At 46.8% G+C, this 20742-nt stretch overlaps 1 protein-coding gene across 2 annotated transcripts in view; it reads left to right on the forward strand.

Moving 5' to 3' along the window:
- Positions 1 to 7626: 7626 nt before the first annotated feature.
- Positions 7627 to 20742, forward strand: part of FOXD1 (forkhead box D1) — a 24352-nt gene continuing 11236 nt past the window's right edge. The window contains exons 1-2 of one of the 2 annotated variants that reach the window (XR_568809.2): positions 7627 to 9103; positions 11057 to 11181. Coding sequence is in view for 1 of the 2 variants with exons in the window: in XM_040621923.1 (XP_040477857.1) it covers positions 7652 to 9070 (1419 nt within the window). In the remaining variant the exon portion in view is untranslated. Of the gene's footprint in view, positions 9104 to 11056; positions 11194 to 20742 lie in introns of those variants that run through there. The other variant, XM_040621923.1, reaches the window with a different exon arrangement.

Consider the following 20742-nt stretch of genomic DNA (forward strand, 5'->3'; position numbering starts at 1 on the left):
TGTTTTTGGTTTTGATGTTGAGTTGTATGAGTTCTTTATACATTTTGAACATTAACCTCTTACTGGGTATATCATTTGCAAATGTTTACTCCCATTCAGTAGGTTGCTTTTTTTGTCTTATTGATGGTTTCCTCCACTGTGCAAAAGCTTTTTATTTCTGTGTCATCTCAATAGTTTAATTTTGCTTTTGTTTCCTTTCCCTGTGGAGACATATCTAGAAAAACATTTCTATGGCTGATGTCAAAGAAATTACTGCCCATTAAAAAAAAAAGAAATTACTGCCCATGTTTCCTTCTAGAAGTCTCATGGTTTCAGGTCACACATTTGATGGTCTGTAATCCATTTTGAGTTTATTCTGTGTATGGTGTAAGAAAGTGGTCTAGTTTCATTCTTTTGCATGTAGCTGTTCAGTTTTCCCAGCACCGTGTGTTTGTTGAAGAGAATGTCTTCCCTATTACATATTCTTGGCTCTTTTGTCTTAGATTGATTAGCCATGTAAGCATGGGTTTATTTCTGGGTTCGCTTAACTGTTCTGTTGATCTACGTGTCTATTTTTATGCCAGAATCATACTGTTTCGATTACCACAGGTTTCTTGAAATCTGGGATTGTGATACTTCTGGTTTTGTTCTTCTTTTTGAAGATTGCTTTGGCTAATGGGGGTCTTTGTGGTTCCATACAAATTTTAGTATTATTTGTTCTGTTTCTGTGAAAAATGTTGTTGGCTTATGAAGTACTGTATGGTGACTAACATAACATAATAAAAAAAAAGAAAAATGTTGTTGGTATTTTGATAGGGATTGCATTTAATCTGTAGATGGCTTTGGGTAGTATGGATATTTTAACAATATCGGTTCTTCTAATTCGTGAGCATGGGATACCTTATTTGTTTGTGCCATCTCCAATTTATTTAAACAGCGTTTACTAGGTTTTGGAGTACAGCTCTTTTATTTCCTTGGTTAAGTTTATTCCCAGGTATTTTATTATTTTTGGTACAATTGTAAATGCGATTGTTTCCTTTCTTTCTCTTTCTGCTGCTTCATTGTTAGTGTATACAAATGCAACCAATTTCTGTACTTTGATTTTGTATCCCGTGACTTTACTGAATTCATTTATTAGTTCTGGTAGTTTTTGGGTAGTCTTTAGGGTTTTCTATGTATCCTATCATATCATCTGCAAAGAGTGAAAATTTTAATTCTTATCAATTTGGATGCCTTTTATTTCTTTCTCTTGCCTGATTGCCATGGCTAGGACTTCCAGTCAGAGACCTAATTTTTAATGATTGCAAATGATTTCATTTTAGGGATATATAGTAATACGTTTAACTCTTGGGCATTTAGAATGTTTCCAATTTTTTTCCTTTAAAATATCACTGCAACATTTTTTGTACGTAAATCTTTGTTGACATTTCTGGTTATTTTCTTAGGATGCAATCCTTAAATGAATGATTCAAAGAGAATGAACACTTAATATCCAATTGCCAAATTATGTGCCAGAAGGTTTGTATCACTTTACACTTTACACAGGAAGTGTATGATTGAGTTCCTTCCGTTACACCCATTGAGTACACGAACTAATGTTGATAGAGGAAAGTGGCATTTCACCTTTTTCTAATTTGCATGTCTTTTTATTACCAGTAATCATTCATTATGTTTATCTATTCTTCTGTAAATTTTTGGTTCAGGCCCATTCTCAGTTTTTTCTGCTCTAGAAGGCTAGCACACCAAAGCTTTCTAGCGTAGGCAATTTGTTCACACATTCCTCTAGTGGAAAATATTGAGACCGCCTTCAGCACAGGGCCCCACCTTGTATTCCACTTCAACTAACCTCCCAGATGACCCCACCAGATTGGTGCCAGATCGTGGTGTCAGGTGAAGGGTAGCCCTTGACGGTGGACATCATGATGTTTTGGTGTGTTTGCATATGTAGAACAGAGGGGTGATAGTTCAGTCTTTGTTTAAGCCTGGACAGCAACTTTTGATTTGGGGGTACAATTTTAAACATGCGCCACTGCAGACCGCTGAGATCAGAGCTAAATAAGTCTCTGGGTTGGTGTGTGTTGGGGCAGGAGGGCGAGTCCAGGTTAACTGTGGTAATGAAAATTCTTGAGTCAGTGTAAATAATTTTGCTATTATAAAACACAAATTTAGACCTTTGCTGACATTCTGAATTCTTGAGGATTTCTGAATCCTGCTCAGAAGCCATGAAATGCTTGTTTAAGGAGCTGTTGCATAAGCATAGACTGCTTAGTAAGACCCAGAAGGCCACTAAAATATCTTCTTCACAAAAGAATCTCAACTCCCAAGTACACTGTCTAAAGACCCACCATTTCAAACTGGATTATGACATTTTAGCAACAGAATCCCCAGATTAAAATGTACCTACTCTTGGGAGAGGTACCAACTACTCTCAGCCAATAATACCTTGCCTTGAACTTATTTTCAGACTACCAAACTGGGCCTGGAAAAGCAGATTTAGGGGGTGGTAAGGGCCTGGCCCACGGAGTCCTATGTTGGCAGAGGCCGCTGGAATTGGGCCATGATGACAAAGTTCTACTCTGCCATCACGGCCTTTATAACACTTAGTAGCAACTATGCAAGCAAGTTTCCTCAGCCAATATGGAGGTACCCACTTCATCCTTTGTTGTGACCTTAACATTAGCTCAGTGGCATGTGTGAACCAACCCTCATGGCAGGAATATTAAACCACTAGAGAATGCTGAAGTGGAGGGTGCTGGACAGCCAGAAATATTTTAAGGTCATCTTGGGCCTCCAAGGATTTAGGACAGGCAAGACAGAAAAGGGATATAAAACTCTGTGTGTGTGTGTGTGTGTGTGTGTGTGTGTGTGTGTGTGAAAATGGTCACAATTTTGGAACTAATTCTGGTGGAGTCTTAACTCCTACTTTTTAAAATTGAAGATAATGTGCAGAGTGTGAGTCTGAAAGTCTCAAAATTGAGAGCAAATTGAGGTTACAAATCCAGAAGGGTACGGGAAAACTATGGCTGTGGCTTCACTAATATGTGTGCTTTCTTAGGACAATGGGGTTCCTTTGTGGATTTCTGGGGTGAAACAAGTGTAGGAAAATGACAAACCTTTATTGAGTGCCTACTACTTGCAGAGTGTAAGAAAGAGCTAGGTGCATGGAGGTTCAAAAAGGAACAGAAAAGGAGAAAACACCCTCAATGTCCATTGGTGGATGAATGGATAAACAAAATGTGGCATATACATAGAAAAGAATATTATTCAGCCTTAAAAAGGAATGAAGTTCTGACACATGCTACAATACAGTTGAACCTTGAAGACACTATAAGTGAAATAAGCCAGTCACAAAGGACAAAAGTTGTATTATTCTACCATTCCAGAATAGTCAAATTCATAGACAGGAAGTGGAATAGTGGTTGCCAGGGGCTAGGGGATGGGTGGGGGTGGGAATGGACTTAACTGTTTAATGGATACAGAGTTTCAGTTTGGCATGATGGGAAAGTTCTGGAAATGGATAATATGATCATTGCATAGATGTGAATACTTAACGTCTCTGAACTGTACACTTAAAGTGGTAAATGTTTATTACTGTTTTATTCCACTGATGTGGTGTTTGTGTGTATGTATATTCATTTTATACGTTACTTCATTACATATAAGGCTCTAATTGAGCCTATTCACAAGAGAAAAAAATTAAAAGGTAAAAATAAAGTGGTAAATTTTGTGCTATGTATATTTTAACACACACTGAAAAACAAGCAAACAAAAAACAAGAAATAGAGCCCCCTTTGGCCTCCAGACGGCTGAGTTTACAGAAAGGGAAGATGCATATAGCCACAAGGAAGGGCAGCACAGGTGAAGGAATGGTTCTGAGGCTAGGCAAGGACCCTGAGGCACCTACTCAGTTTTGGCTGGGGGATTCTGAAAGCACTTAACCGTTGGGCATAACAATTATCTGTCTACCTAACTCCCCCAAGAGACTCCAAGCACCCTCATTAGGCACAAAGTAGTATCTCAGTACAGGCTTGTGGAATGACTTCGAGGGGGGACACAGCCCCAGGTGTCCGCTGAGTTTGGAAACTTGTTCGTATTCACATTCGTGGGTAAACTCTTGGGATGCTCTGGGGCCGAGAGAGAGGCTCTGAGTTCCCAATCTGGGAGTTTACTCCCCCAGGTCTCTGCCAGCCTTCACCACACCGAAGGAGGCCCCTGGACCTTATGGAACTCCCAGTCACCGGGCCGAGTGCAAGGGGCCAAGGCTGCGCCTTCGGAGAATCCTGCCGCTTCCTCGATTTCCCAATAAGCCCCAGCGGGCTGCCAGAGCGCCCAAACCGTCCGAGGGAAAACACGAGAAACCTGTGGTCTACAGAAAGACCTCTGCTCCTGCTCAGTCGCCCAAGAGAAGTGGGGCCTCAAGAAACGTAAAGCTGGGCTGTCGAAGCCCACTGGGAGGGAAGTCACTGGCCACAATTGCAAAACGCCGGCTCCGGATCCCGACCTGAGCCGGGGCCAGCAGGGCGCAGCGCCACCGCCAGGGGGCAGCCGTCCCCTACGTGGGCACCACACGGCCAGGCAGGCTCCGGGCGCTTTTCGCGTCCACGCGAGCGTAGCACACGGGAGGGCGATCGCCGTGTGGTCCCCAGCCGCCTCACAGAGTAGTTTTTCACCCCTCCTGCTAGCTCGAGTGGGTGGCGGTGGATATTTTCCAGCCGCGGCTGAGAGCTGGGAGCGCGTTTGGGAGGGAGGCTCGGAGGTGGGGCACGAGGGGGGCAGAAAGGGGACACGCGGGAAATGAAACACTTGGGTTTCCGCGCTCCGGAAATTTCACGAGCGCGGAGCTAAAGGTCGAGTACGAATGTGTAGCTTAACTAAAGCCAGTGACGTGCCCCAATGTGGGGCTTTAGAAAAGCTCACCAAAATCTCTGTGAACACTGTCCCTGCCGCGCTCCTCCTGGGTTGATCTTCCGCTCTGACCTTCACTAAATCCTAATACTTACCCCTGAGCGGCCAGAAGATAATTTGCCACGTTTTTCAAACGTTCCCAGGGAAGACCCCTTGAACCTTTTGGGGAGGGAGCTTTTGGACAAAGTTACAAAAACGGAACGCAAAGTCAATCTCTTTGCCCTCCTTGGCCAGGCAAGTTCAGGGTGGTGGAATGACGGCCGTAACTGACCATCTAAAGGAACGAATGGTGTGCGAACAAATTCTTCGTCTCCGTTTCATCTTCACATACTTCGCCACACACCAGTCCTCAGTCTAGTGAAAATCACGGTGTTTATTTAGCTATCGGCTGAGCACTTACAAAACTTCAACTTCCAAATGTAAAAGTGAACTCCTTGGTAAGGACTCCCGGCTACATCAACAAAGCAATGTAATGCCTGATTAATAGTGCTGATTAATGTTGGCTCAGCTTAATGCTGAACCCATTACAATAATTAAGTGGTTCAGCCATTTTTCAAACGAGAGTCAATGAAAAATAATTTATTTAGAACTTAGAGGCATTCTCATAGATCTTTCAGAGATCTATGATGGACTTTATGGGTCATTTGTAAGTGTAACTGGTGGGTAGCTGTCCTCCACAACAAAAACTCGATTTTAAAAGAATTCTTGGGGCTCCTGGGTGGCTCAGTCGTTGAGCGTCTGCCTTCGGCTCAGGGCGTGATCCCAGAGTCCTGGAATCGAGCCCCACATCAGGCTGCTCCGCTGGGAGCCTGCTTCTTCCTCTCCCACTCCTCCTGCCTGTGTTCCCTCTCTCGCTGACTGCCTCTCTCTCTGTCAAATAAATAAAATCTTTAAAAAAAATAGAAGAATTCTTAGGTGTGAGAGGGCAGTTTATTTTTGAGATTCCAATTGATAGGAGTAATAAGACGTTTGAAAACGTGAAAAACTCGGTGGATAAAGTGATGTATACAGAGACAGCTGATGATTGTACCTACAGAAAGCCATGGATTTTTTATAGTTTTTGTCAAGTGGTCATTTTAATCAGAAAGCTAAAATTTTGAGGCCGGTCCCCACTTTGAAAGAGAAGCGTTTTGGGAAAGGCAAAAATCCAAAAGGACTGGCTATGTGAGTGTGAATTCCACAAGATATTAGGATTTTTACACTAGCCACAATAATTTGAGTTGATGACAAAGAAAGGAATACTTAAAATACATATTTGAGTTATTTTTACTACCTTGTCACCTGAAAAGGAAAATAGGGTTGAACCGAACTCAGATCTTATTTTACAATATTATTTCGTTTCTTTCCACCAACAGCTATTGGAAATATTTAGATTTTCCAAAAACATTTTTAAAAGTTGGTTTGAAAGTTTTAATTAATATAATTCCTATTATTAAGCCTGAGTAGAGGTATGTGTATATGTTGTAGTTATTTAAGAATTTTGAGATTATTGTGAAGTGTTGATTAGACTGTTCCTCTAAGAACTATAGAGTCCCTTACCCCATAATTGAAAGAACTTTTTGAGTTGTTCTAGGTGCATTTTGTGTGTGTGTGTGCGCGCGCACACGTGCATTTGGGTTTTCACTAACATTTTCTATTTCTTTTCTGCATTCAATGATTACTTTCTTTATTCCCATGAAATTTGTCAGATACTCTCATTAGAGTGGCTTAGTTTAGCTGTCAAGTTTCTAGGGCATTCAATTGCAGATAAGTGACTAAAACGCCAGCCTAACCATTTTTATTAACAGATGGCGGAAAACAAACGTCTTTGGAGAAGAACCGAAGGGGACAGGTTAAAAGGTCAGTAAACAATTATTATTGTGCTTAAACTGGGGGTTTCTACACAGATTTGATGGGGAGCTGCTGGCCCAGTCTGAGGGAGATGGGACAATCCCACAGATCTCAGAGCCATTCCCCCAGGGACCACCTCGGCCGATTGGGGGAGGGGAGTTATCTCCGGGCTGGACGGCTCCTACAGGCCATCGAATGGTCAAACTGTCGCGTCACGAGAGTGCTTCTGAGGTTAAGGCTGAGGGCTAATTGAAGAGAAGGAGCCTGGGAATTCTAACTCGTGCAGCGGCCCTAGGTCCAGACCACCGCGGGCCAGCGCATAATTCAGGTCTCAACAAGGAGTGGTGGGGTCCTCTCTCCTCGGCCTCCTCCCCGTCTTCTCAGTTGCTGCTCCCTCCTCCGGGTACACTTTCTCTCCGGAGCAGGGCTGATTTCCTAGGCTTTCTTTCCCTTCCCTCGGTAGAGCTCTGACGTGCACACCATGTGACAGGCCTCCTACTATAAGCCGAGGAAAGGTCCGCCCTCTCCTGGACTCAGCCCTCGCCTCGCCGAGCTCGGTCCCAAGACTCTCACACGTCCCGCACCATCCCGGGCGCCCGATACAGATTTGCTCGCTCGGGGCCTCGCCACCCCCTCCTCACTGACCAGGGCGAGGGCCGCTCCGAAAGCGGAAGGTCAAGTCCCCCGCCTGGGACCGGTGCGCGCGGAGCCGAGGGAGTGCAGAGACCGTGCGGCTCTCTCGGTAGCGTAGGAGTTACAGAGTCGCGGCGCAAACCTCCGCAGCCGCCGGGCAGCCCCGGCACAGCTCCGGCAGCGGCAGCGCCCCCAGCGTGGCGCCCCCGTGCCGGGCCCGCCGCCCGGGACCCGGGCTGGGGAGCGGCGGGAGCCCGGAGCCCGGCGCCCCTATGCACCGCCTCGCCGCCACCGCGCCACAGCTATGACCCTGAGCACGGAGATGTCCGATGCCTCCGGCCTCGCGGAGGAGACAGACATCGACGTGGTAGGGGAGGGCGAGGACGAAGACGATGAAGAAGAGGAGGACGACGACGAGGGCAGCGGTGGCGTGTCCCGCCTGGCGGTCCCCGCGCAGAGGCGGCGGCGGCGCTCCTACGCCGGGGAGGACGAGCTAGAGGACCTGGAGGAGGAGGAGGACGACGACGAAGATATCCTGCTGGCCCCGCGGCCAGGGGCCTCCCCGGCGCCCCCGGGCCCTGCCCCAGCGGCGGGGGCCGCGGCCGCTGGGGGCGGCAGCGCGGGCGCGGGCGGCGGCGTTGGCGGCGCGACCGCGGGCGGCGGCGCCAAGAACCCCCTGGTGAAGCCGCCCTACTCGTACATCGCGCTCATCACCATGGCCATCCTGCAGAGCCCCAAGAAGCGGCTGACGCTGAGCGAGATCTGCGAGTTCATCAGCGGCCGCTTCCCCTACTACCGGGAGAAGTTCCCCGCCTGGCAGAACAGCATCCGCCACAACCTCTCGCTCAACGACTGCTTCGTTAAGATTCCCCGCGAGCCCGGCAACCCCGGCAAAGGCAACTACTGGACGCTGGACCCCGAGTCCGCCGACATGTTCGACAACGGCAGCTTCCTGCGCCGGAGGAAGCGCTTCAAGCGGCAGCCGCTGCTCCCGCCCAACGCCGCCGCCGCCGCCGAGTCGCTGCTGCTGCGCGGCGCAGGGGGCGCGGCGGGCGCGGGCGACCCTGCGGCGGCCGCCGCGCTGTTCCCGCCCGCGCCTCCGCCACCCCCGCACGCCTACGGCTACGGCCCTTACGGCTGCGGCTACGGCCTGCAGCTGCCGCCCTACGCGCCGCCCTCTGCCCTCTTCGCCGCCGCCGCGGCTGCCGCGGCCGCCGCCGCCTTCCACCCGCACTCGCCCCCGCCGCCCCCGCCGCCCCCGCCGCCGCACGGCGCGGCCGCTGAGCTGGCCCGGACCGCCTTCGGCTACCGGCCGCATCCGCTTGGCGCCGCCCTGCCCGCCCCCCTGCAGGCCTCGGCTGCCAAGGCGGGCGGCCCGGGCGCCTCGGCGCTGGCGCGCTCGCCCTTCTCCATCGAGAGCATCATCGGGGGCAGCCTGGGCCCGGCCGCCGCCGCCGCCGCCGCGCAAGCCGCCGTCGCCGCGCAGGCCTCGCCCTCGCCGTCTCCCGTGACGCCGTCCGCGCCCGCGCCCGGATCCGGCGGCGGCGGCGGCTGCGCGGCTCAGGCGGCCGTGGGCCCGGCTGCCGCGCTCACTCGCTCTCTCGTGGCCGCCGCGGCCGCAGCCGCCTCCTCGGTCTCTTCGTCGGCCGCCCTGGGGACTCTGCACCAAGGGACTGCCCTGTCCAGTGTCGAGAACTTTACTGCTAGGATTTCAAATTGTTAATAACGCTATGTTAGCGCGCTTGGGGAAGAGAAGGTAGGAATCCCGGCTCCTTTTTTTTCCATCTTGGTGGTTTGGGGTTTTGTTCGCTCGTCTCGGCGCGCCCTTCTCCGACCTCGCGCTCCCATTTTTGCCGCTTGGGATTCTCAGACCAGACTGTGTCGGGCAGCACCTGGGGTGAGGTTTTCGGCTCTGCGGGTCCCTCTATTTATGCAAAGTCGCCCTGTGCTGCAGCCCCCAACCCGGGGTGGGGAGGAAGAGGGTGCTGGTGGCTACCCTCCCTTGTGTAAGCGCAAGGGGCTTCCTTGACTTGTGGGAAATTAAAAAAAAAAAAAATCTAAGCCTTTTTGAGGTCTAGAGAGTCTCAGGTCCAGGCGTTAAAAATATCAATAATGTTCAAAAGAATGATACACAAGTAGTAAAGGCCCTGAAGATTGCCAGCGAAGCAATAGTTTTTATTTGAGGACACTCGTCTGGTGTACTTTTTCACGAAAAGGAAAAATGATTAACATGTTTACACAAGGAAAAAAGTCAAAATTACCATTTCTTATTTTAACCTGTGTTTTGTATCATAATAGACATGCGGACTTTTTATTTTGTACTTACTGCGTATTCTTTACAAGGAGTATTGTAAATTTTACTGGCAATGATTATTGTACTATTCTAATGTAAGATTTTTACACTTTTTCAGAAATAAAATGCTTAATTTTCAAAGAAAATCCACCAAAAAATTGGCTTCACTTGTCCGCTTCTTAGTTTTTCTTTTCTGTTAAAAAAAATTTCTATGGGAGTTAAGTAGGAACCCAATATAGAATAGAAAATTTTATTTTCAGAGAGAATTTAACAAAAGCATCATGCCATGATTTTTCATTTATACTTTCTAGGTCAAAACCATTGCAAGAAATCAAAGATTACTTGTAAATGATTACAATAGAAGAAGTTACTTTAGTGTTCATTTTCAAATCTCATTCTTTTCCATTTTGAAGAGCCCTGAAGCTATTAAAATTAACACCACAGTTCCCCTCGGATAATATTATAGAACTTTAATTTTGTTTTTGAGCTTCCCACCTCATTTAATTTCCACTTGCTTTAGAGCACAATATTGTATATTTCTGTACAAATTCTGCAACACATTATAATGTAATGAAAGCAACACAAATAGGCAATTTGTAGTTTAAAAAATTTAATAGATATGATGAACACTCAAGTAGCTTTGAAGTCCTGAATAATATTTACACATATAAAGTGAACTTTATTTGAAAGCTCTAGTATTTAAAGCTACTATTTTCTTGACAGAAGGGAGTCCGGGAATTGCATGAAGAAGTTTTTATTTTAAAAGGCAAACAGTGAAATTCTAAATGAGTAACTTAGGGTATGTAACAGAAATCTTCGATTTTAGGGTAGCACACAGAATAAAAATGAAAATGTATCAGGTGTTTATTGAAGTAATTATACAATTTTTGTGATTTAGGTTATCTTTTTTCAAATTTTAAGTGTTTTCATTAACTACTTGTTGCAGACAATTTCTAGTTCTTTGAAAAAATGTGAGACTCCAGTTCTGATGGCTATAGATTTATCGTGGGCTCCAAATAAAACCAAAGCATATGTAATATGTAATTTAAATGCTTAATATCAGTGAGTTGCAGAGGAGGTTAAATACATTTATTAAATTCTTTCTCAAAAATCTAGACAGGTATATACCTGAAGATCTGCACAGCTAAGCCTATTAAGTTATCAAAGACTAAATTATAGGCCAATATTTTTGCAGTGATGTTCACCCTCGATGCCCTGTCCTCGTGTCCCTTTTTAGGGAAGAAAAATGGACTCTCACAGCCTGAAAATTAAGTTCTGGGTTTTTTCCTAACAAACATTTGGAGGAGATTAAATAAGAGTTTAAACATACCCTCAAAGTTTACCACTAAATATAGACATACAGACTGAAATATTGTTAGACCAAAATCTTACATGCAAAAGTTACTTTTACCCTAGCACGGCTAAGAGAGGAGACATTGGAACGGAGAACGTCTGGATGCCAAAGCCGTCCCGGGGTGGAGAGGCGTTAGCAGGCGGAACCCAAACGGCACAGGCACTGCTGGCACGCCTCACAGCCTTCCGTAAGTCACTGATATGAAACTTAGAGCCGAAAGTCATTATGAGGAGAGAGTGAAGGAACAAGACCGTGGGTGTTATTATTATTTGCATGATGCTTGGATGTCCTAAAAGCAGGGAATCCCAACTAACCCTCTCTGTTCAAATTCCCGCATCTGTAAAAAAGTGCCAGGATGAGCTCTACCCTCCAAGTTGAGTGCTTTTAAGAGAATGGTGAGAAGGCCCTGTGCAATCCAGCGCTGGGCTCATTTAGGGTCTGGAGGTGGGGTCCTGAATCACCCGCTCGCCTCCTTAAGAGACCGCAAGTGCTGGAGGAAAAGTAAGAGCAACCCTCCTGCTCACTCCCCAGTTTTGCTTCCTTCACCCTCAGGGCTCTGGGTTCCACCGGAGGTATTGCTGGCCCGGCGTTGGGTGGACAAGATAGTGGGGAGCGAAGGTGGCGGGGCAGGCAGGGCGTGAGTGGTGGCCTGGGACCGGGCGGCCAGGAGCGCAGGCTCGCCCAGTCCGTCTGCGTGGGCGAGCAGGTGCTGGAACAAAGGCCGCAGGGCTGCCCGGCTACCGAGGCCTTTGATGGGCAAGGACGTCTCCTCCGGGGGCTCCTCATTTGCATGCAAATCCAGCTCGGGTCCTCTTTTCTTTGAAGGCAAACAGAAGGATGTTTGTGTGTTTGTAAGGACGAAGCTTGCTTGAACAAGCCTTCCTCAATAGGCTGGGTCTCGAAAAATAAACCAGTTGGACAAACATTGGCCACCAGCTCTCCTCCTCCCAACTACAAAGTGTGGATTTGCTACAACTCATTAACCCGACGCTTTTCTCCCCTTCGTCTTGTTTCTCTGCTCATCAAACGCCCCCGTAGAGCCTGGAGACAAATGACCGAAGCACAGTCGGGAGGGAATTGCAGTTAATAGGGAGAGGGATATATTGGGGCTAATGGTTCAGGCAGCTCAGGGAGAAGGACCACACAAAAAGGAGCCTCTCCATTCAGGGCTCTGTTGTGCTGTGGAGATTTACTCTGCAGCTAGATTTAGCCAAATGTTATCTATTGCGGGGGTAATGAAGCCCTTATGGATTGAATTGCTCCTTGTACCACACATGGTGTCATGACCTTAGATCGTTTCTTGGTTGATTTCTTTTTTCTCTATTGGGTAATTATTTTATTTCTTTAAAATAAGAAGCTAGCGCTTCTGCTCAACAACGTGTTTCCTCCCCATCCCCATCCTGTGCATTTATTTAAGAGGCACTTGCCTTCCTCTTAAAAGAAAGAGAGAGAGAAAGAAAAAAAAGGGGAGGAAAAGGGGAAAATTGTGAGAACCTTTCCCATTTTCTCTCCCTGAGCCTTCTGTATGTTTGCACATCTCTTCTTCCCTGTCCCCAACTCAATGGCCCTTTCCTGCCCAAACTTTCTGCTGGTAGAACTGGAATTTGGGGAATATATTTACTATAAAAAATGCTTACAGTAAATGTAGTAAGCATCCATCTGGGGGGAAAGCTTCTGCCTTTCAGGGTTTGTTGTTGTTGTTTTGTTTTGTTTTGTTTTGTTTGAAAGCCCACCAAATTTCTTCCTGTAGCCTGTCCTCTGAGAGAGCTGGGGGAGGTGTTTTTTTCTGATGGAAGATGATTTTTTCTGATGGAAGGTGATTATTTTGATGGAATACCAGCCTGTGTCATTTATTAAAGGCTGTCTGAGGCCAGTGGTTGTGCCTGTTTTGTTTTTCTCTCTCTGGCCCTGGTGGCTCTGATTTCCTTGCTTGACCGAGGACCAAGCTTGGAGCAGCTAACGGTGTTATTACAACTGCTATAGATGGGTAGGGATCAGCTCTTACTACCCAAAGCCAGGAATTGAGGACTCTAGTTTTAGTTTAAAAATTTTGTGCTGGCTACACATTTTGCTCACACCTATTTTTATTCCTGACTGGGAAGAGTCATGTGGGGGCAACGTTAGGGTCATATCCACATCAAACTCAATCCAAATCAGAAATTTGCCCAGCAGTCCCTCTGGAATCTCTGGGCTCCTCCAAGGGGATAACTGTGGGATACATTGAAGGGCCAGGGGTCCCCTTCCCCCTTTAGAGCTGAACCAGACAAGGACAGGCCTTGGAAGCAGAGGACAACTAAAGTGGGCCCAGCATTGTCAGCATCCATTCTTGTCTCTCCTGGCTTCCTGGTGTTGCAGCTGGGTCACACATACACACACAGAGGCATGCATGCTCATTGCCCATCAGCTGCCACTTGCCTCTCTTCTCCCCTATGATTTTGTAATTAGGCATATGCCTTTTGTTGGTAAATGTGTTTGATGTCACGGCCAGTGAAATGTGGAGTGTTTATAGGGCCATGAATGTAAATGTGTAAATATGTTTAGTGTAAAATCTGGCCCTTCGACTTTAGCAATAAATACCCTGCCAATTTGGATACGATTACATTTGACAGAAAGATGGAGAATCTGATCATGACCAGCTGCTCTTGGCTCTTTGGGACTTGTACTTTCCCAAATGAATTCACTTTTCAGATAATTTCTTTGCATGTCACATCTCTCTAATCACATCTTCCCCTTGATGTGAACAGCTTGGGCTCCTTTCTTTTTATTGTTGAACCCCTGGCATGCAGGAAACTTCCTGGTTCATTCCTCCTGCCTCTTTACCAGGAAAATACTATCCGGTAACAAGCAGAAACACACATAGAAAATAACTGCTTGCTATCACCGATCCCCCTTTTTGAGTTCCGAGCCTCCAGGTGGGATAAGATGGCTAGGAAAAGAAATGAGATAAAGACTATGAGCTTCTGGCCCACATTTATAATTTCTTTGTCTTTATCATCATTGTCTTCATTGTCATTATCATCCTGACTTTAAAAACTGTTTTGAGCTATTCTAACTTTTAAAAGTAAACATTTTAGGAAGTAAAATATACGTACAGATAAATGCACAAATCTCAATCACTTTTCACAAGGTGAACACACCCTTGTAACCAGCATCAGTTCAAGAAGCAGATGTTTCTAGTTCCCTCGGAACCACTTATCTGTCTATTCCACTCCCTACCCTCAGCACACACCAACTTTTAAAAAAGATTTTCACTAATAATTCTCTTACCCCCACTGAAATAGTGAGGACAAGAATTATTATTGATCCCGTTTTACAAATAAAGATATTAAGGTTCAAAAGATATGAAATGACTTGCCCAAGGTCACAGCTACTGGGATTTGAGTATTTAAACCCCATTTTATTTCCTTTATATCACACTGCCTCTTTGTGCCCATCCTTTGATTTATCAAATGCTCACTGTGGCAGGGCAATTGCCTTAGAGGTTACTATGTAGAAGAGTCATTTATTTCTTACACACTTTTTGCTTCCTTGCTGGATCTTCCTCCCTGTCTCCTCTACTCAGGAGACACCCCAGCCCCTTCTTGTAGATACATTTGGAATCTGTAACCAGCCATTTCACATGTGTGAGCGTGCTCTACCTTGTTCTATATGACACTCCCCTAGCACCACTCTTCCAATCTTTTTTGCATTAGCAATCTTTAAAATATTACACACACACCTCCCTCACCTTTTCACCTTTGTACTATTTGTCCATTTCCTCTGCTTTTCTCCCCAATTTTTAATGGCTGAAATCTGCCAAACTGACAGAACTTGTTTATAAACTGCTAAGCCTGTCTTTCTAACCAGACTTAAGGTCACATTGTCTCCATGTGAAAAAAGGAAAAATATGTAAGAGTCTGATAAACTGATTTAACATTTAATGAGAAGGCAAATCATTTTTCTCAGAATGTGCTCCCCCCCATCTAGACACATTCTTGAAGATTTTTCTGTCTTTGAACAGCTGTGTGTGATATGGGTTAGCAGGTCCTTTTAGCCCTTGCATAATTAATCCATTGCACTGGAGCCTCCCAAAGGATAGCCCCACCTGGAGCTGAGACTTGCCTGGCCAGAGGTCTCCCTAAAATGCTTTTGTGGGGAGGGAATTCCAGGCCACTTGCTGGAATCACATCTTTCCCTTGGTGAGAACAACACATCCTTGCTAGTTGCTACCAGAAGCCTTATTGAAGGCCAGCCTCCTCAGGCAGTCGCTGGGGCTTTGTCCCTTATGAGGACATCCAAGCTGGAGTCAGTGCAAGGATTGCATCTGACTCATTGTGAGCGGCAGACTGCAGAGGAGAGTGCATGTGGTGCATAAGCACTTTCCAAGGGACAGTGTTTAAACAGCAAGATAACATTGATTTTCTAGGGAAAGAGTGTTTTTGTAAAACCAGAAACATTTTTCTTTTAGATTTTACACTGTAAAAGACAACAAAAGCCCACTTCAGGAAGAAAAGCCATCAGTTAATATCAGAAGCTTTATTTAGAGAACTTAGAAAGTTCTGATTCTGAATTTGAAAGTCTGGAAGGTTATTTTTCTATTCTTAAAATGAGAGTGACTCGATTTTTGAAGATGGGGTGTTTCCCTGGACGTAGGAGCTTAGGGTTAAAGACGAATCTGTCTAATCCATTAGGAAGAATGCAAGCTATATGGACTGTGTCCCTAGGCCCAGTGAGTCTGTTGAGCACCAGGAGAGGAGCTGGCAGGCCCAGGGTGGTCGATCTGAGGCCCTGGGGCCTTGCCTGGCCCTCTCAGTCCCTGGGGAGCCAGGCACAAATTGAGAGTCTCTTATTTGCAACTACTGATTAATAACAGACTAATAAAGACAAAGTGGGGGCACATAGTAGTTATGGCAGAGAGCAGAAGCTTCTTTGCATACTTGCTTAGGAATTTCCATTAATAGAAATAAAAGGCAGATATTTTCAGCAATAAAAGGACACAACACATTTTCTGAAATGTCAGCAATGAAGCATATTATGAATGAAAAATAACTTGGTCCTCTATTTCTATTTTTATTATTTTAATGCAGAGCTTCATATATATAAAAATGACCATGACAAGATTGTTTTTTTTTTTTAATGATTAACTATGGAGAGGGGGGAAAATCACAAACCAAAGAAAATCTCCAAAGCCCACAAAAGAATAAATAAAACTAGGTTGAAAGTAAATGTTAGATCAGCTTTTACACTCACTTGTAGTTTAGGGGAATGTGGGGATAGGTTGTGAGAATGAAATAAGACAATTTTTTTTTGCTAATATTTTGTAGAACATGAAACCTGTACAAATGTATAGAATGATGATTCCTTTGTGGCTTCTTTCTCACATCCTTATGCTTCCAGGAAATAAAAAGTAAAACTTCTAAACTTTGGAGGATACATTAGTTAAGGAAGTCTTTGGCTATATGTAAAAACTCACCTTTCTTCAAAATTCCCACTCTGTGTATGAAATAAATTGTTACTTAACCCTTTCTAGAAATAATGAGAAGAGATGGCATTGTGTTTTCTCCTGCTTCAGCCGGTTGTGTATTTGGACAGCTAACTTTCTCCTCCCTTCTAAAATAAACAAACCAACAGTGTTTTAGATCCACTCATCTAGTCTCTTGCTCGATTTCTTGTCTCTAGTTACTTATCTACTGATCATCTCTTTAACCTCTAAGCTTTGAAAAGTGGGATTAGTCTGCAGTATTTATTGAGCACCTGCTACATTGCAAATCCCTTTCTTCCCACTTTAAATACAGGAAACAAGTGAAAGAAGCCCTGCCACCAAGTTGCCTCTAATAACATAAGCATACGCTCGGGGAACAGGAGGAGCAAGCTGTTCCAACAGGAAAACAGTGGGGGTGGAAGGAAGAGTAGGAAGATTTGTTTTCAGTTTTTGTTGTTGTTAACAGAACTCTCTTAAAAAATATCTTGATAGTCTGTAAACAAAACAGAAGTTGTCTGGTTCCTGACAGTATCTTTCTAGTTTGGCAGTTTACTCACAAAATGCCTAAAACACCTAAACGTCTATGTAGTTTGAAGATAACTCAGTGCCAAACTCCTCTGTGCAGAAAACTATGAATTTGAGTTTCCTTCCAAGTTTTTAAGGCTTTTTACTAATAGATCACTTAATAATGGTATCCCTAGCCACTACTTCTCTGTGAAGACCTGAAAGGGAGGAGGAGCGCATCATGAAACGCTCATACTACTGTGAACTGAGACTATGACCTAAATGGAATGAGTTTATGTTCACATGGGTTTGTGAAGAGTTAAATAGAGACAGAGTGAAAAACCCTAGGCTATTCCGGCCCCCATGCTTAAATATTTTATTACAAATCAAAGAAATTTAAAAAATAAAGCACAGTCTATTTTTCTTGTATTCTTTTACAAACTCTAAAATAAATATTTTTCCACTTGCAGAAATTGTAGACACATCAGTATGCAAGCTCAGAGAGTCCAGGTTCTGGACCACTGGGGGTGCATAGGCACCAAGATTTTTTCCGTATTCAGTTCAAGCATTAACCTCACCTTTAAGTTGTCATCACCAAGGAACTGTGAGGGCAGATCACCAAGTTTGGGTCTTGTTTTCTTCTTCAAAAGTAACTAGGGGTACAGAGGATAAAAATAAAATGCTGAGGCACTCTGTTCTGTTTTCCTATGTAAGGAATTTAATATTTCTTTGCCTTCCTCCTCTTTCCCTCCCTCGCCCTCCCCTCCCCCAATACATAGCAGGACTCCAGCAAACCATCCCCCACACTTCTTTAGAATTATCTGGGAAGGGATCCCTTATTTTAGGGAGTTGGTGGGTGCGAGTTGTTATTGTAACTCTATTCTGTAACTAAAGCTCTGGCATGTAATAAATCTCTCCCCAAAGACTTTTGGATCTCTGATTTGAAAAATCGGATTCCTTTTGTGGAAACAGTTGACAGGAACCTAAAAGGATTAGTTGCATTCCACATAGGATAATTTTTACTGGCAACATTTTGAAACGATTTGGTCCCTTTCAGACCTTAAACAATGTACAGAAAAATGATCTAACGAGACTTGTATTGTTTTCCTTTGTCTTTGAATCCGTTTGCTGCTTGTGCCAACGTCTCGATACGGTTTTGACAGGCTTTTGCTCACGAGCACTGCACCGAATTCATTTTTGATCGCCCTTTCTACTTGGTTTGTTACCTCCTTCGGCCAGGGGCGCGGCAGTGTTTTCCCAACGTCAGTCGTTGAAATGAAGCCGGAGCCGGTGGTTTGTCTCTCGGTGGCGCCGAGTCTGGGAGGGGGCGCGGGGACCCGTTGATCGCAGAGGGCCGCGCGACCCGTGCGCCACGGCCAGGCCCGCGGACGTAGCCGGAGTCGGCGAGCAGCGCGCACTCCCCAAACCTTCGCCGTCTAACATCTCTGGGGCCCTCTGTCCATTGGGATGCGATGCTGAACGCGAGAGGGTGAGAAGGGAGGGAATTTTCCTTCTTCTTCCTTCCTAGCCGCTCCCCATCCTCCCACCCCCCACCTCAAAGCCCCAGACAAAAACCGAGAGAGGCCTGCCTTCCCCCGAGCAGACCGCCTCCGTGCTGCTGCGCGCGGGGCGCGGGTGACAGCGCTCCCCGCCTCCCCCGACCCTCTCCACTGTTTATTTTGTTGTCAGCGGACTTATCAAGATGTTAGTTTGCTGGAGGTTCTGACCTGCCCGGGCGCTTTGGCTGCTCGGCCCGGGCCTTCCCCCTCTGTTTTTACACCTGCACAAACTCCACCGCACTCCCCTGTCTGATTTATAGCCCAATTAAAGGTTCAGTGTTCTTGAAGCCACCCGCACTGCTCGGTTCCCGGCCTCCCGTGGTCCGCGCGAGCGCAGGAATGCGCGGGGCCGCAGCCGGTCCGCGCCTGACACCCCCGCGCGCGCGGCCAGGGAGCGCGCCCAGGACCCCGAGGAGTGGCGGCGCGGGTGAGGGGCCTGCTTCCGGAGAACCGCCAAGAAACCTCGCACGCACACCACCCAGCAGCCGCGCGCAGGGAAAAGTTATTTCCTTCTTGGAGTTTCGGCTTCATTGGGATGAGGCGTTTCTCAGACAACACGCAAGGCGGGTGGCGGGAGGGCGCGGGAGTGGCCACGTGGCGCGGCCGGACGCGGAGGCCCCGCTCGGAGCTTTCCGTCGCTCGCCCCTCGGGCCCCGCCGCTGCGCTGCGCAGGCTGCGCCTCCGCATGAGTTCCTTGGCGAGGAAAGGGTGGCTGCGGGGCCCGGTGGGGCGGAGAGGCGCGGGCCTGGGACGGGAGGCCGTGCGCTGCTCGTCCGCAGCCGTTCCTCCCGGCCTCGCGCGGCGAAGGCTGGGAGGCCGCGGCCCGGAGGTGCTCGCAAGAGAAGCGGTTGTGCCCGCAGCCGGGCTCCGGCTGTGGGCGGGAAGCGCGGGGTCAGTGACCGCCCGGCCCGCGGATCGGGCCAGAGCGGAGCCTCCTCGCGGGCGGGCGGGCTCCGGCTCCAACCTCCTTTTTTGCGCCCTTTTCTTTCTGGAGAGAATAAGTGGCAACCCAGCCGAGATTGGCAGCATTGAGCATCTTCCTAACCCAACTCTGTCTTCCTCCCATTTATCAATCCACCTTTCTAATTAGACTAATTAGGAGCGCTCTGGAGTGTCTCTAGGCCCAGGGACTGAAACGCTTAGAGGTTGTGAAAAAAGCCCTGAATGGCCACGCTGGGGGCCGAGCGGGAGCCTTTGCGACGCATTCAGTACAGAGTAACAGTGGCTACATTTATCCCTGGCCATTGAAAAGAGTCTCGATTAAAACGTTTGGGAACTAATGCCACCCTGCATCCCTTCTCTAATTAGAGAAGCCCGGGGTGGTTGTGAGAACGCCGGGGACCCCGCAGACTCAAGTCCTGCCCGCCACTGCTTTCCGCCCTTTCAGCGCAGCCGATTTCCTTCCCGGACACAAAGGTCCACCACCTCCCCACCTGTTGCCCGGCCCTGCTTTCCCACCCGTCCCCAGCCCCTTCGCCCGCGTCCCACGCTGAAGGCTCAGCCAACTGCGTTAGAATGCGCGGCACAGCAGAGAAGTTGGGGGCAGCCAAGTGGAAAGAGGCTCCTAGTTCCCTCTTCCCAGCTTGGAAAGCACCCCTTTGCTTTCGGTAGACTACGTATTTTTCTCTCCATCTGTCTGCCTCCTCATTTCTCACATTGTCTATGGATAGCTTGGTCTTACCTCTCCCCACCCTATTTTTAAACATGGTGTTTCCAAGACGAGCATCTGGAATGGGAGTCTCAGCATGCCCACCCACCCACTGTCTTGGTTGCACACTTTGCTGTAGGAATTCTTCACTTGCATAATTTGTACTTCTGTCACCAGTCTTTTTTAAAAAGCTAAACCTGACTTGGTTCAATTCCGTAAGCAAGCTGTTGATTCTACCTCCGTGGTTTATATGGAGATTTTTTTTCTTTATTTTTTTTTCATGGATTGGTTAGGAATGACCCAAAACACAAGAGATCAGGGATACAAGAGATAGAAATGAGAAAAGGAAGATATAGTGCAACTACAGATTGCATGCGTGTGTGTGAGGTTGTTTGTTCATTTTGTCGGTGAGAGGTTAAAAAAAATTGTGATGCTTTAACAAAAATTTGAGACACATTTTACCCTAGAATGAAGGTGACCAAGAAGGTTAGATTTCCTCTTTCCCTATCTCCCTTGCTCCCTCTCTCCCTCCCTTTCTTTCTTTCTTTCTTTCTTTCTTTCTTTCTTTCTTTCTCC

This window comes from Ursus maritimus, unplaced genomic scaffold (assembly GCF_017311325.1).
Source record: "Ursus maritimus isolate PB19 unplaced genomic scaffold, ASM1731132v1 scaffold_5, whole genome shotgun sequence".
Lineage (NCBI taxonomy): Eukaryota > Metazoa > Chordata > Mammalia > Carnivora > Ursidae > Ursus > Ursus maritimus.